This window comes from Lampris incognitus, chromosome 18 (assembly GCF_029633865.1).
Source record: "Lampris incognitus isolate fLamInc1 chromosome 18, fLamInc1.hap2, whole genome shotgun sequence".
Lineage (NCBI taxonomy): Eukaryota > Metazoa > Chordata > Actinopteri > Lampriformes > Lampridae > Lampris > Lampris incognitus.
Genome location: NC_079228.1, coordinates 36,979,467 through 36,996,966, shown reverse-complemented (window position 1 = coordinate 36,996,966; position 17,500 = coordinate 36,979,467). Strand labels below are relative to the sequence as shown.

The 17,500-nt window shown below is 52.2% G+C and overlaps 1 protein-coding gene across 1 annotated transcript in view; it reads right to left on the bottom strand.

Moving 5' to 3' along the window:
* Nucleotides 1–17,500, bottom strand: part of LOC130128443 (collagen alpha-1(XIV) chain) — a 192,702-nt gene that overhangs the window by 91,392 nt on the left and 83,810 nt on the right. Inside the window, 8 exon segments of the mRNA XM_056298052.1 lie at nt 5,267–5,396; nt 7,206–7,351; nt 9,913–9,957; nt 11,145–11,277; nt 12,491–12,630; nt 13,696–13,822; nt 14,090–14,137; nt 14,139–14,230. Coding sequence (XP_056154027.1) covers nt 5,267–5,396; nt 7,206–7,351; nt 9,913–9,957; nt 11,145–11,277; nt 12,491–12,630; nt 13,696–13,822; nt 14,090–14,137; nt 14,139–14,230 — 861 coding nt within the window.

Sequence of the window (17,500 nt, the reverse complement as noted above, 5' to 3'; positions counted from 1 at the left end):
CACGCGCTACGTCCCCCTAGTGAAACTCATCACCGTCAGGTGAAAAGAAGCGGCTGGCGACTCCACATGTATCAGAGGAGGCATGTGGTAGTCTGCAGCCCTCCCCGGATCGGAAGAGGGGGTGGAGCAGAGACCCGGATGGCTCAGAATAGCAGGGTAATTGGCCGGGTATGACTGGAGAGAAAAAGGGGTAAAAAACCCAAAGGGAAAAAAAAAGGGGGGGGGGAGGCATCTGTGCCGTATCCTTCTGTTAGATGTGACTGAAGCGGACACCGAACACACAACAGTAAAGGCAGTGGTGACTTGGACTGAAATGTGCGATACTGACAGACAAGCTGGGCTTCCGCAGAAGAGCTCCAGCGCATCGCTGGCATTTTAACACAACTGGCAACACCTGCAGAAGCTTTTACGGCAGTTTAACGAGAGTTCAGGGGAGGGAAGGTGATATTATTTCTGACTGCGGGGTGTAAAAACATAATGGCATGAGATCAATGTACAGTAATGACAGACAGATAAACCCGGACCCACCCGTTTAAACAACACCCCGGGGAAAAGGTGACGATGTTTACATGCCATCATAGCCGACGTTTAGTTTACATTGTCGGGTCATTGCCAGGAAGATCAGATGTGTTTAAAACACATTTTACCATAATATGCCCCCCCCTCCCACTTTCTTCCCAATTGTACCTGGCCAATTACCCCACTCTTCCGAGCCGTCCCGGTCTCTGCTCCACCCCCTCTGCTGATCCGGGGAGGGCTGCAGACTACCACATGCCTCCTCCCATACATGTGGAGTCGCCAGCCGCTTCTTTTCACCTGACAGTGTGGAGTTTCACCAGGGGGACGTAGCGCGTGAGAGGATCACGCTATCCACCCCCCCGAACAGTCGCCCTGACCAATCAGAGGAGGCGCTAGTTCAGCAACCAGGACACATACTCATCTGGCTTCCCACCCGCGGACACGGCCAATTGTGTCTGTAGGGACGCCCGACGAAGCCGGAGGTAACACGGGGATTCAAACCGGCGACCCCCGTGTTGGTAGGCAACAGGCTAGACCACCATGCTAATATGTTTACCTCTTTTGTGAATTGAGAAAAATCATCTTAATCAAAAATACAGCTCACTGCAAACCACTGGCCCAGCCTGGGACCCTGACACAAGGGCCTGTGAAAATGGGATGATAGTTTTTGTTTGTTTGTTTGTTTGGTAAACATCTCCTCCATCCAACAACCCCACATCCACCCCCCCCACCCCTACCACAGGTATCAGTGCTGCAGAGACAACGTCAGCAGGAGGGCGAATAACTGAGGTGTTGTGCTGCACCGGGAACTGAGAACAGCCCGGAAGCAGCCGCTCACACACACACACACACACACACACACACACACACACACACACACACACACACACACACACACACACACACTAACAAACATACAAATACATTCACAGTAGCAGACATACACACACATCTGGGAGCTGCTGATTAAGACCACCTTCCCTCTCCCTTCCTCTCGTTTTTATTCTCAATTGTGCCCCCCCCCCCCGGCTCTCTTTCATTACTCCCTTACCCTCTTCCCTCAGTATCATGGGGAGTGTGGTGGGGTTTTCTTCCAGCAGGGGGCGCTATAGGGGAATCACAGGATTTAAAAGGTGATCAGTAGTTTGGCCGGGCGGCACAGTGGTGCAGTGGTTAGCACGGTCGCCTCACAGCAAGAAGGTCCTGGGTTCGAACCCTGGGGTAGTCCAACCTTGGGGGTCGTCCCGGGTCGTCCTCTGTGTGGAGTTTGCATGTTCTCCCCGTGTCTGCGTGGGTTTCCTCCGGGTGCTCCGGTTTCCTCCCACCGTCCAAAGACATGTAGGTCAGGTGAATCGGCCGTACTAAATTGTTCCTAGGGGTGAATGTGTTTGTGTGTGTGTGTGTGTGTGTCGGCCCTGTGTGTCGGTCTGGCGGCCTGTCCAGGGTGTCTCCCTGCCTGCCACCCGATAACTGCTGGGATAAGCTCCGGCATCCCTGCGACCCTGAGAGCAGGATAAGTGGTTTGGATAATGGATGGATGGATAGTTTGGCCCACTGGCACACGGCAGTGACCTTACCGCTCAGTTGATTCCTGGCAGTGTCCTGCAGCAGCATGGCTGCAGCATGGCTGCAGGCAGCATGGCAGCAGTATGCATGGCAGCAGTATGCATGGCAGCAGTATGCATGGCAGCATGGCTGCAGGCAGTATGCATGGCAGCAGTATGCATGGCAGCAGTATGTATGGCGGCATGGCAGCAGTATGCATGGCAGCAGTATGTATGGCAGCATGGCAGCAGTATGTATGGCAGCATGGCAGCAGTATGCATGTCAGCAGTATGCATGTCAGCAGTATGCATGGCAGCAGTATGCATGGCAGCAGTATGCATGGCAGCAGGCAGTATGCATGGCAGCATGGCTGCAGGCAGTATGCATGGCAGCAGTATGTATGGCAGCATGGCAGCAGTATGCATGGCAGCATGGCAGCAGTATGCATGGCAGCAGTATGCATGGCAGCAGTATGTATGGCAGCAGTATGTATGGCAGCATGGCAGCAGTATGCATGGCAGCAGTATGTATGGCAGCATGGCAGCAGTATGTATGGCAGCATGGCAGCAGTATGCATGGCAGCAGTATGCATGGCAGCAGTATGTATGGCAGCAGTATGTATGGCAGCATGGCAGCAGTATGCATGGCAGCAGTATGTATGGCAGCATGGCAGCAGTATGTATGGCAGCATGGCAGCAGTATGCATGGCAGCAGTATGCATGGCAGCAGTATGTATGGCAGCAGTATGTATGGCAGCATGGCAGCAGTATGCATGGCAGCAGTATGTATGGCAGCATGGCAGCAGTATGTATGGCAGCATGGCAGCAGTATGCATGGCAGCAGTATGTATGGCAGCATGGCAGCAGTATGTATGGCAGCATGGCAGCAGTATGCATGGCAGCAGTATGTATGGCAGCATGGCAGCAGTATGTATGGCAGCATGGCAGCAGTATGCATGGCAGCAGTATGCATGGCAGCATGGCTGCAGCGTGGCTCGTAGGTCCAACACAACATCCTTCCATCTGCAGCAAGCCGCTGGTTCCAACTGAAAATGGCCTTTTAGAAAATGTATGGTTGTCACGTGACCTCAGCTGAAACTGCCGGCTCAGGCTGTGTGTGCAGGTCCAACAGAAGAGACCCCCGCGCTATTCAATAGTGTTTCAATGTGGACAGCAGACGTTGGGAAAACGCTAATGTGGACTTTAAAAACGTTCTACTTTTACCACGAAAATGGCATTTTAAGATTTCTCTGGATTAACGTGGACGTATTCCAAATCAAAGATGGAGGATGAAGGAGGGTGAGCATTTCTTTCCTTTTTATTTCATTGTTGACACTCGGAGTAAGTGTGCTGCTGAAGTGAGAGAGTGGATGCAGAGGGGATGTGGGGGTGAAGTTGACACGACTTCTCTGCAGGGGTGTAAGTCCCACCCTATCCTGACGGAGGGTGCCACACCTCCTCTCATCTCCTCTTGTGTTGTGTGTGATTACATCCCGTGAACGTCTACGAAACGGCCCTGACTCGGTTTTCTTCTGAATTTTCTATTTAATCATTTAAAGTTTGGAAGAAGAACAAATAAAACCCCCATGCAGCTCCTGACTGTTTTCATTAAAGAAGCGTAGAAGAAGAACGGGCGGAGGAGGTTTCTGGGAGAGCTGCTGAACCCGTGTACGGATAAGAGGACAGATGAACGAGTGAAAGGATGAGGAGGTGAGGGTTTGAGTGAGCGAGTGAATAAAATGGTTCGCAGAATGACAAAGAAATGAACAACTTTAAAGGAAGGATGACGAAGTGAGTGGGATGAGGGATTCCCAGCAGGCAGGGGGGAGGCAGGTGGAGGCAGGTGGAAGGCAGGCGGGAGGCAGGTGGAAGACAGGCGGGAGGCAGGTGGAAGGCAGGTGGAGGCAGGTGGGAGGCAGGCGGGGGGCAGGTGGGAGGCAGGTGGAAGACAGGCGGGAGGCAGGCAGAAGGCAGGCGGGAGGCAGGTGGGGGGCAGGTGGGGGGCAGGCAGAAGGCAGGCGGGAGGCAGGTGGAAGACAGGCGGGAGGCAGGAAGAAGGCAGGCGGGAGGCAGGCGGAAGACAGGCGGGAGGCAGGCGGGGGGCAGGTGGAAAACAGGTGGGAGGCAGGTGGAAGACAGGCGGGAGGCAGGCGGGGGGCAGGTGGAAAACAGGTGGGAGGCAGGTGGAAGACAGGCGGGAGGCAGGCGGGGGGCAGGTGGAAAACAGGTGGGAGGCAGGTGGAAGACAGGCGGGAGGCAGGCAGAAGGCAGGCGGAAGACAGGTGGGGGGCAGGTGGGGGGGCAGGTGGAAGGCAGGTGGGAGGCAGGTGGAAGACAGGCGGAAGGCAGGGGGAAGACAGGTGGGGGGCAGGTGGAAGACAGGTGGGGGGCAGGTGGAAGACAGGCGGAAGGCAGGTGGAAGACAGGTAGGAGGCAGGTGGAAGACAGGTGGGGGGCAGGTGGAAGACAGGTGGGGGGCAGGTGGAAGACAGGTGAGAGGCAGGTGGAAGACAGGTGGGAGGCAGGCGGGGGGCAGGCGGGGGGTAGGTGGAAGGCAGGTGGGAGGCAGGTGGAAGACAGGCGGAAGGCAGGGGGAAGACAGGTGGGGGGCAGGTGGAAGACAGGTGGGGGGCAGGTGGAAAACAGGTGGAGGGCAGGTGGAAGACAGACGGAAGGCAGGTGGAAGACAGGTAGGAGGCAGGTGGAAGACAGGTGGGGGGCAGGTGGAAGACAGGCGGAAGACAGGTGGGGGGCAGGTGGAAGGCAGGTGGAAGACAGGTGGGAGGCAGGTGGGAGGCAGGTGAGAGGCAGGTGATAGGCAGGTGAGAGGCAGGTGGAAGGGAGGTGATAGGCAGGTGAGAGGCAGGTGGGAGGCAGGTGGAAGGCAGGTGGAAGGCAGGTGGAAGGCAGGTGATAGGCAGGTGGAAGGGAGGTGATAGGCAGGTGAGAGGCAGGTGGAAGAGAGGTGGGAGGCAGGTGAGAGGCAGGTGGGAGGCAGGTGGAAGGCAGGTGGAAGGCAGGTGGGGGGCAGGTGGGAGGCAGGTGGGAGGCAGGTGGGAGGCAGGTGGGAGGCAGGTGAGAGGCAGGTGATAGGCAGGTGAGAGGCAGGTGGAAGGGAGGTGAGAGGCAGGTGGAAGGGAGGTGGAAGGCAGGTGGGAGGCAGGTGGGGGGCAGGTGGGGGGCAGGTGGGAGGTGGTCCTTACGTGTGCGTCCCACCCGTGTGGCGCTGGGTCCATCTGTGTGCTGGTACACGGGTGTGACGGTGACTTTGTACTCGGTGTCGGACAGCAGAGGCTGCAGCAGCAGGCTGCTCTGAGCCGACGGCACCGTCCTCTGCAACACACACACACACACACACACACACACACACACACACACACACACACACACACACACACACACACACACACACACACAGACACACACACACACTATGAAGCAACCAGCAGGTCACTTCTGATACTTTCTAGTATCTGAAAGTGTGCAGCAGAACATTTGTGTAGATCCAAATGAGGAAAGCTGCTGATGTTTGTTCTCCACATATTTTATGCATTTCTACAGAAAAACCTCTAAAGTTCTTATTTATTCATACCCCCCCCCCACCCACCCAGATAGCACAATTGCTGTGGGCCGGACCCGTCCCACACCCGCCACAGCGGATCATCCGTTTCCATCTCTTCCTGTCTTCTGCATCTTCCTCTGTCACACCAACCACCTGCATGTCCTCCCTCACCACATCCATAAACCTCCTCTTTGGCCTTCCTCTTCTCCTCTTCCCTGGCAGCTCCATATTCAGCATCCTTCTCCCAGTATACCCAGCATCTCTCCTCCACACACGTCCAAACCGTCTCCATCTTGCCTCTCTTGCTTTGTCTCCAAACCGTCCAACCTGAGCTGTCCCTCTAATATACTCCTTCCTAATCCTGTCCTTCTTCATCACTCCCAACGGAAATCTTATCATCTTCATCTCTGCCACCTCCAGCTCCGCCTCCTGTCTTCTCATCACTGCCACTGTCTTCAAACCATATAACATAGCTGGTCTCACTACCATCTTGTAAACCTTCCCTTTAACTCTCGCTGGTACCCTTCTGTCACAAATCACTCCTGACACTCTTCTCCACCCACTCCACCCTGAATACAGAATGAAATTTACCCTCAGCAAAACGGAATGGATGCTTGCCAGTCCCCCCACCCCCCCACCTACCAATATCCAGATAGACATCTAAGTGGTAGCTGCTGAGTGTAAAGCGAGTCACAGCCCACAGCTGCTCCCACTTTGATAAGCCTTTCATTTAGCAGCTGGCAAACCACTATTGTCTGCATGAAAATGCCCAGTGGTATTCAGCAGGGTAGAGCCAACAGCAGGCACGGACACACACACACACACACACACACACACACACACACACACACACACACACACACACACACACACACACACACTGTCTCTCTTTGTGTGTGTGTGTGTGTGTGTGTGTGTGTGTGTGTGTGTGAACAGAGTGTATATGTGTGTGTGTGTGTGTGTGTGTGTGTGTGTGTGTGTTTGTTAACAGAGTGTATATGTGTGTGTGTGTGTGTGTGCGTGTGTGTGTGTGTGTGTGTTTGTGAACAGAGTGTATATGTGTGTGTGTGTGTGTGTGTGAACAGAGTGTATATGTGTGTGTGTGTGTGTGTGTTTGTGAACAGAGTGTATATGTGTGTGTGTGTGTGTTTGTGAACAGAGTGTATGTGTGTGTGTGTGTGTGTATGTGTGTGTGTGTGTGTGTGTGTGTGTGTGTGTGTGTTTGTGAACCGAGTGTATATGTGTGTGTGTGTGTGTGTGTGTGTGTGTGTGTGTTTGTGAACAGAGTGTATGTGTGTGTGTGTGTGTGTGTGTGTGTGTTTGTGAACAGAGTGTATATGTGTGTGTGTGTGTGTGTTTGTGAACAGAGTGTATGTGTGTGTGTGTGTGTGTGTATGTGTGTGTGTGTGTGTGTGTTTGTGAACCGAGTGTATATGTGTGTGTGTGTGTGTGTGTGTGTGTGTGTGTGTGTGTGTGTGTGTGTGTTTGTGAACAGAGTGTATATGTGTGTGTGTGTGTGTGTGTGTGTGTGTGTGTGTGTGTGTGTGTGTGTGTGTGTGTGTGTGGTGTGTGTGTCTTACCGCCTCTTCTGCGCGGTCTCCCCTGGCGGTGACGTAGGCCAGCCGGTAGTGTTTGACATTCCTGGTGTCGGCCATCTGCCAGGACACCTGCAGGCTGAAGGTCGTCTCATCGTTAATCTGGAGGTTCCTCACGCCGTAGCGAGGGGCTGGTGGGAGGGAAGAAGTGACCCAACACGGCCGGAACGAAACACAAAACGGTTTTAATGTTGAAGGGAGAAATGTTTGTATCTCATGGCTCATAGGGGCCATGGCTGAAGCACAGACTGCTCCTCATCATCAAGTCCGCCTTCGGACGGTTTGAACGTTCCAGTTTTAATTGCTTTAAGGCCTGATAGATCTTTTAAGGCACATCTGTCATTTTGAGACCGTTGCCAACCACAAGGCCGCTCATTTCCGAAAACAGTTTTTTGGCACAGTTCAAGGCACTGCTGCCAATTACTAACAAAGTCACTGATGAATCAATCAGAACGACGATATTCTACCAGTTCTTCATCAGAAGGCAGACAGGGCCATGGAACCAACACCCTCTCAGAGACTGAGGGTTTGTTTGGACCGTGGAGGCCTTGACTTCTGCCAGGCAGCTGAACGAGTGTAATCATCCCATCATGTTGGAACCCGTCACCCGGTCACCGGGTGTTAAAACAGCTGTCATGTGCCAACTGAACCGTGAGCCAGAGTCTGGTCAGACAGCTCTCAGGGTGACTTAAGATGCTAACTGGTCAGACACATGTGGGCTGTGTCCTTCCTTACTGGAAGGATGTGTCCGGACTGGAAGGATGTGTCCTAACTGGAAGGATGTGCCCTGACTGGAAGGATGTGCCCTGACTGGAAGGATGTGTCCAGACTGGAAGGATACACCCTGACTGGAAGGATGTGTCCTGACTGGAAGGATACACCCTGACTGGAAGGATGTGTCCTGACTAAAAGGATGTGCCCTGACTGGAAGGATGTGTCCTGACTGGAAGAATGTGTCCTGACTAGAAGGATGTGTCCTAAATGGAAGGATGTGTCATAAGTGGAAGGATGTGCCCTGACTGGAAGGATGTGTCCAGACTGGAAGGATGTGTCCTATGTAACTGGAAGGATGTGTCCTGACTGAAAGGATGTGTCTGGACTGGAAGGATGTGTCCTGACTAGAAGGCTGTGTCCTATGTAACTGGAAGGATGTGTCCTGACTACAAGGATGTGTCCTAAGTGGAAGGATGTACCCTGACTGGAAGGATGTGTCCAGACTGGAAGAATGTGTCCTATGTAACTGGAAGGATGTGTCCTGACTGGAAGGATGTGTCCTAACTGGAAGGATGCGTCCCAACTGGAAGGATGTGTACTGACTGAAAGGATGTGTCCTACCTGGAAAGATGTGTCCTATGTAACTGGAAGAATGTGTCCTATGTAACTGGAACGATATGTCCTAAGTGGACGGATGCTTCCTGACTGGAAGGACGTGTCCTAACTGGAAGGATGTGTCCTACTGGAAGGATGTGGTCTATGTAGCAACCTCCTCCATAGACCACATGAGGCTGGACTGCAGCCGCTGCAGCAGAGACAGGCTATGAAGGAGGCGCAAGTCTGTGAATTTTCCTGCTTACATTCTGATGAGACCGACGGGCCGAGCACCAAAACACCCTGAAGAGACAGACAGATGACGTGAAGACAAATCTCCCAGCCGTTTATCTGTTGATAATATTAATGTTTGGAGGAAGGACGGGGCTTTCTGAATATCACCTTGAACAGACAGCAGAGCTTGTATAGGACGCTTTGTGCAGGCGGACGACACGGTCACCTAAGTTATAATAAATATGTTATGGGGCTGTGTATCGGCGAGAATCTGGCGATACGATACGTACCACGATACAGGGGTTATGGAGCACCTTGGAAGGTTTACAAAAACAGTAACGCCGCTGAAACGACTTGGAGAGGCTTGCAGAAAATAAATGTTAAATGGAGGAAAATTATTGCCAAACAGCAACACTTCCGACCATGGTCAGTAGGCGAAGAATAAACGACAAGCTGGAGTCGCACAAACCGCCTGGTTTCCTGTTTAGTTTCTACAGCAAGCTGATCAGACTATAAAAGTGAACTCCGTCAAAGCAAATATTTAGGTCGCTACTTATGAAACTGAGATTGCATTTGTCGTCTGTAACAAAAATGAAAAAAAAAACCCGTTGAAAGATGCGCAAAGGACTCTGGGAGATTTGGGCTGTGCAGGATGCATCAGGTGGTCCTGCACATTCGGCCAAAAGCCGGCTGCATGTGCAGGAGCTGTTGGATGATTACTGTTACTACTTGATTGATCCCCGTGGGGATGTTCTTCTCTGCATTTAACCCATCCTACCTGTGTCGCTAGGGGCAGTGGGCAGCCGCCGTGCAGCGCCCGGGGATCAAGTCCAGTTTGTCTTACCATGCCTTGCTCAGGGGCACAGACAGCAGTATTAACCCTAACATGCACGTCTTTTTGATGGTGGGAGGAAACCGGAGCAGCCGGAGGAAAACCCCACCGCAGACACGGGGAGAACACGCAAACTCCACACAGAGGACGACCTGGGATGACCCCCAAGGTTGAACAACCCCGGGGGTTCGAACCCCGGACCTTCTTGCTGTGAGGCGACAGCGCCAACCACCGTGCCGCCCGTGTCGATTAGGGCAGTCCATCTGAGATATGCAGCCCAGAAATGCATCCTTCCAGCTATGGAAATCCAACACATACCTGCGCTGGTGGTGGTCGTCATGGCAACGGTGGTGGTTCTTGCAACTGAAAGAAAAACAGACGTTATTTGAGCGATCAAATTATCTCAGCAGACTACGCAGCCAGTGAAACTTTGGAGCCGTACGAGCGATGCCTCATGGTGTAGAACATGCTGGATGTTGACGAATTCTGCCCGGCAGAGTTCATCTAACTGTTTCACTGTTCATTCAATGGAGTCAATGGGGCGTAGAAAAATACCACAACTCACTTACCGACTGATTGAATGAGTAGATGATTAAATGACTATGCGAATCAGCGGGGTGATGAGTGATCGACAGACTGACAGTGTATCGAGGTGGGTGGTGCCGCGATCTTCCCGCACATCAGCGGGAAGATGTAGCGGGGGATGCACAGTACAGCGGTCAGGTTATCGGTATCAGCCAGTAACTCCTTAAAACACCTAGGGGCAGTTTAGTATGGCCGATCCACCTGACCTACAGGTCTTTGGACTGTGGGAGGAAACCGGAGCACCCGGAGGAAACCCACGCAGACACGGGGAGAACATGCAAACTCCACACACAGGACGACCCGGGATGACCCCCCCCAAGGTTAGACTACCCCGGGGCTCGAACCCAGGACCTTCCTGCTGTGAGGCGACCGCGCTAACCACTGCACCACCGTGCCGCAAGGTAGGAATACAGCAGTGCTTTATAGTTACAGTAGAAGAAGAGATAAACCACACTGCTGCACACTAACACGCATGGCGGCCCTGAAATGAAACCAAACCCATCACCGACGGCGGTCCCGACCACGGACGGTGTCAGTGATTGGAGGTGTCGGTATGAGCCGCTTCCCACTCGCCTTTATACCGACCCTCTGACAGACGTAATGGAGTTAACGCCGTTCTTACCAACAACGCTGCACGACCGAGAGGGTTTCCACCAACGGGCGTTCAAGGTGAGCAACGGGCGAGAATAAGAGAGATCTGCGGCACCAGAACCACCGGGACTTCCCTCCTACCTAAAACGACCATGGGCGGTCAAAATGACCGCCGGTTTTCAATGCAAATATATGCAATCTTAGGAGCATCCACAAAGTTATTAAACTTTGAAAATCCAAACCAGCCATAACGACCGTCGTGGTCGTGGTCGTGGTCGTGCTAGCTAGCCCCCCACACACCACAGGCGTTAGCGCTGCGCCCACATCACACCAATCCGCTTCCTGACGCCGGCCTTCGTAGGGACGTTACGTACCGGTGGACTGGATGTGGGCCACCGCTTTGCTCTCGGCTTCGTCGCCGTAGACAGCCGCCAGGGTGACCTCATACTGGGTGGAAGGCACGAGTCCCGTGAGCAGGTAGCTGTTCACGTTCTTGTTCAGCAGAGCCTGCAGAGGAGGAGAGAGAGAGAGAGAGAGCCGGGTGAGAGACGTCCGCGGACAACTGAACTTCCCGTCCACAACGGGGAGACAAACGAACGCGGAGGAGGAGAGGGAGTACGCTCGGAGAGACGGCGGGACGAGAACGGAGACAGACAGGCAGACGAATGGAGAGAACAGGTGGACGGACAGAAAAGATAAACGGTCAGGATATTGTGCCGAGAGTGACAAAACACAAGAAAGACGGGACTGTTTCTGTGTGAAACAGAATGAGGGAGGGGGAACATACAGAGGGAGACGATAAAAGGTGGAGGAAACAGAAAGACAAAGAGTAATGTAGAGAGGGTGGAGACGGAGGTACGTGATAATATACGTATATTGTGGCGAGCCAGCGTGGGAGAATGACTGAAGAGGAGGAGATCTCTTCTTAATGGCAGCTCCCGCGTCCCAAACACCACACGACCCCGGGACTGCTCTTTTATCTACGTTGCCTACCAACACGGGGATCGCCGGTTCGAATCCCCGTGTTGCCTCCGCTTGGTCGGGCGCCCCTACAGACACAATTGGCCGTGTCTGCGGGTGGGAAGCCGGATGTGGGTATGTGTCCTGGTCGCTGCACTAGCGCCTCCTCTGGTCGTTCGGGGGGAAGCCTCCCTGGTGAAACTCCTCACTGTCAGGTGAAAAGAAGCAGCTGGTGACTCCACATGTATGGGAGGAGGCATGTGGTAGTCTGCAGCCCTCCCCGGATCAGCAGAGGGGGTGGAGCAGAGACCGGGACGGCTCGGAAGAGTGGGGTAATTGGCCGGGTACAATTGGGTACCCAGCCAATTACCCCACTCCGCTTCTTTTCACCTGACAGTGAGGAGTTTCGCCAGGGGGACGTAGCGCGTGGGAGGATCACGCTGTTCCTTCCAGTTCCCCCCCCCCCCGAACAGGCGCCCCCAACCGACCAGAGGAGGCGCTAGTGCAGCAACCAGGACACATACTCACATCCGGCTTCCTACCAGCAGACACGGCCAATTGTGTCTGTAGGGACTCCCGACCAAGCCGGGGGAACACGGGGATTCGAACCGGCGACACCCGTGTTAGTAGGCAACGGAATAGACCGCCATGCTACTCAGACACCCACCTTGATGAAGAGTTAACAGATGGATGGAAAGACAGAGAGAAGCACACACACACACACACACACACACACACACACACACACACACTCCCCCACCTCCTTGGTGTCTCCCCCCTGGGTGGGGGTCCAAGTGAGTCGGTACAGAACCACGTCAGAAGCCGCCTGTTGCCATGACACCTGGAAACTCTCCGTGGAAACGTCACTGCTCTTCAGATCCAGAGGTTCTGGAACAGTCTCTACACACACACACACACACACACAGTTCAGATTAGTGTATCTGCACCCTCGGTTTTAAAATTCAACCAATTCAATCAAATTAAATAAAGCAGTTTGTTTCAGAACAACATCTCCAACATTTTTAGCAGAACACCCAACCACGCTATTCCCCCCTCCCCCCCGAACCGACTAGTGCAGCGACCAGGACACACACCCACATCCGGCTTCCCACCCGCACACACGGCCAATTGTGTCTGTAGGGACGCCCGACCAAGCCGGAATTAACACGGGGATTCGAACTGGCGATCCCCGTGTTGGTAGGCAACGGAATAGACCGCCACGCCACCCGGACGCCCCATGTACTTCATTTTTACATAGCATGAGTGTGTGTGTCTGTGTAGGTTAGGTGTAGAACAGGAGTGCATTTAGGATATATATACGTATATATGTGTGTGGGGGGGGTGCTGCTGTGGATTGTCGGGTCAGAAACAGACCGACAGTAAGAATCCCAGATAGCAAAATTGCTGTGGCCCAGACCCGTCCCACACCCGACACTTCATCCGGCCCACGTACTGCGTGGAATGATGGCACTTGGGCGGTCCGCTCCTGTTTGCCAGATCTGGGCCAGAACCAAGCCACAGCAATGCCGCATGTGCCACATATATTTGCCAAAGGTGGCCCATATTTGTGTTGTGGTATTTGGGCCATATTCACCATTTACCACACGGGGTCACTTCAGGGTCACATCCAGATCACATGTTGCCCAGAGCAACGCATCTTTGCCAGAAGAGGCCCACATGTGATTTGGCATATCTGGGCCATATTTGCTGTTATACATGTGGGCCACTTCAGGCCCACATCCAGTTTGTCAGGGCCAGAAGAAGACCACCAGTGCCGCATCCCTGCCTGAAGTGGCCCACATCCGGATGCTGTCTGGGATGAGGTTTGGATTCAACTCAACAAAATTACACTTAAACAGGCGTGGATCCTTTGACTTTTATAGCACTCCAACAGCGGACTTCGGGGTGAAGGGGTGTCTCCACCCAAGCGAGTATGTCGTGTTTGAGTATTTAAGCACATCCTACTTGTAGTAAAGCTGTCGGTCAGCGGCTCGGCCTGTCCCTCGTCATACACGGCAAAGATGGCCACCGTGTACTCTGTCAGCGAGGTCAGGTTCCTGAGGTGCCAGGAGGTCACACGGCCAACGTCCACCTGCAGAGACAGGGGGACCCAGGACTTATACCGGCACCGTACTCACTAAAAACCACTTTTCCACGCTGGCCTTTCTCCAGCGGGTTTTGTTACAGCAGAAAAACACAGTGGGTCCAGGCACGCTCTGCAGGACCCAGACCCAAAAGGTCCACCAGGCTGACTGGTGGGGTTCACTGTGGTCCCCGCTTCCCGAACGGACTGGATTTATCCGAACCTTGTCCCAGATCAGCTTTGCCCTCACTGGTTGGTTCGTGGGGATCCCCTCACCTCATTGGTCTGTACGCCGTTGGTCTTGACGTACATGATGCGGTACCCCGTTGACCTTTCTGGAGACGGAGTCCCACGTGAGCCGGGCAGAGCTGTGGTCCACCTCGGAGAAACGCAGGTTCCTCACGGGAGTCAGCGGTACTGCAGAGGATAGGGACAGACAACAGGTTAGTACACAAACACACCACACAGACACACACAGACACACACACAGGTCTCGGACCAGTGTCAGTGGAGTCCCGTTTTACAAAGAGAAGGTCATGACTTCTTCACCCTGCCTGTTTCTGCCTCAACACCCTGAATATCTCTCTGTCGGTCCTCTCTCTTTGTCTCTCGCTGCCTGTTTCTCTGTCTGTGTACCTGCCAATCTTTCTATCCATCTGCTCCTCCTCCTCCTCTCTCTCTCCTCTCTGTTCCTCTCTTTTTACCTGTCCCCTTTTCTCTCTCTCTCTCCTCTGGTCACCTGTATGTGGAAGCACCGAGAAGGAGTAGCGAGCGGTGTTATTGGACACAGAGTCTCTCTCTCTCTCTCTCCTTCCCTCTCTCACCTCAAACCCACCTCTCCCTCCCCCCTCACCTCAAACCTACCTCTCCCTCACCCTCTCTCTCTCACCTCAAACCTCTCTCTCTCACACCTTAAACTTACATCTCCCTCTCTCTCACCTCGAACCTACCTCTCCCTCTCACCTCAAACGTACCGCTCCCCTCTCGCTCTCCTCACTTCAAACCTACCTCTCCCTCCCCCTCACCTCAAACCTACCTCTCCTGCTCTCTCCCTCGCTCTCTCTCTCCTCAAACTTACCTCTCCCTCTCCCTCTCTTTCACCTCAAACCTACCTTTCCCTCTCTCTCGCTCACTTATTTAATTCAACTTAAGGATCTGATAAATACGTTCAGAAGTGCTGAAAATCTTTTCTGTTTAGAATTACCAATCTGTTTTCTTTCTTAAGGTCTGATGGTACCTGCTGTTCCTTCACCTCAATTATAGTGCAGGTCAGCAGAAGAACCGCCAGACTCCCAGGGAGCCACCTGTCTTAGCCGAGCTCAAGTCAGGGTCACGGTGAAATGAGGAGAATAGGAAATGGAGGTGTTAGGAGATAGAGCGGTTTAAAAAGTCAGGGTGCCCAGCACCGCTCCCTGTGTGTTTCAGAGTACAACTTTTGAGGGCGAACTTCTTTTTTTTCCCTACCTTTTAAAACTTTTATTAATCCTGGTGGGGCAATTCTTTCTCTGCATTTAACCCCTCCCAGCTGTGTAGCTAGGAGCAGTGGGCAGCCACCGTGCAGTGCCCGGGGACCAGCTCCAGTTCGTCTTGCCATGCCTCGGTCAGGGGCACAGACAGCAGTATTAACCCTAACATGCATGTTTCTTTGATGGTGGGGAAACCGGAGCACCCGGAGAAAACCCACCACAGACACGAGGAGAACACGCAAACTCCACACAGAGGACGACCTGGGATGACCCCCAACGCCGGACAACCCCGGGGTTTGAACCCAGGACCCTCCTGCTGTGAGGCAACAGCACCAACCACTGGGCCACCACACCATAGTTTAGTTATATAGTTAGCCGACGGTCCTAATAACAAGCTAACTTGAAAACGATAGCGAACATCAACAAGCTCATTTGTTGATCCATAATTCAGCCAGCTGATAGGCTATGTCATTTCCTGCTGCTGGGACTCTCCTGCATGTTTTGTTTAAGATAATAAAAAGTTCTTTTAATCAAACATATGCTTAAAGGACGTAACAGGAAACCCTCTTCTTCTTCTGGGTAACTAGATCTGGTCACAAGTGGTCAGCAGGACACATTTGGAGACGCGTGATAGACCCAGGTGTAAACGGCGATGCGTCTCGCTGTCCACTTGTGATCCGATCACCCAAAACGCATTTTAAAACCGAGTGTAAACAGGGTCACCGAGTCCTCGCTGTGTGCTATGTTGACAGAGAAATCGGTGTCCTGCTCACAGTCTTTCCCACAGCGCCTACATGTGCCACAATGCATTGCTGCATGCTAGCTTCTGTACCGTCGTCCATAAAGTCCCCCATGCTATGTTGTGGGATTTCATTTCCCTCGCTGGAAACTTAGTTTGAGCAAAGAAGCAAACGGATGGACGAATGGGGATTTTTTTTTCCAAGGGGAGTTGTTTTTTTCCTTTAGCCCCTTCCCATGCATAGGTCAAAGGTCAGGGTCAGCCGCAGAACATCCACGCTGATTTTAACTCAGGGTCTTGCCGATGGGCACTTCAGCAGGGTGATGGTACGCAAACACGGGGTGGGGGGGGGTCTTGTCACGGCTTCCAAACGAGCTGCTGGCGGACGGCATCGGGATGTGGTTTCTGGCAGCTCGCTGCCTGGTGTGTCAGGACTGGTTTGTACAGCCGACGTGCCACAACTTGACAACATACTGCTGTCCTCAAAGAAAAATAAAGGGAAAAAAAAAACATGTAACTGCAGTATTTGGTGTTTCTCTTGCCTGTAGTGAAAGTTCCCGCTATGGTATCTGGTGTCTTGAGTGCTTAGTCCCCCTCAGGGGCTGGAAAACTGTTAAAACACGGTTGCATTATGTTACACATGACTACTCTGCCTTTGGGTGTGCATATCAGTAGTCTTGCCCTCCCTGCTGGAAAGCGTACGGTGTGGAAATATGTGTTTTCTACACCCAGAAAGAGCCACATGCTCTCTGGAATGGTCATGAGCAAATCCGGGAGAGCCTTACGGCTAATGAAGTGTCTACAGTGAGCCTTCGGACCTGAGATAGCTGCAACGGTTGTTTGAGCGGTGTCTGGGGTTCAGGAGGTCTGAAAACCTGTGGAGGACTACATGAAATTGAATTTCATGAGCTGTAATTTCAAGTTCATTTGAGTTTTTGCCACGGCACGTACAGTATATCAGCCTGGGTAATGACTGAGACTGTAGGTATATGTAGGTATATATGTAGGCATATGTATATGTATATATATGTATATATATATATATGTGTGTGTATGTATATATATATATGTGTGTGTGTGTATATATATATATATATATATATATATATATGTATGTATGTAGATGTATATGTAGGTATATGTATATATGTAGGTATATGTAGATGTATATGTAGGTATATGTATATATGTAGGTATATGAAGGCATATGTAGGTATATGTAGATGTATATGTAGAAAAATGTAGGTATATATGTATATATGTATGTAGGTATATGTAAGCATATGTAGGCATATGTAGATATATATATGTAGGTATATATGTAGGTATATGTAGGCATATGTAGATGTATATGTAGGTATATGTAGATATATATGTAGGTATATGTAGATGTATATGTAGGTATATGAAGGCATATGTAGGTATATGTAGATGTATATGTAGAAAAATGTAGGTATATATATGTGTATGTAGGTATATGTA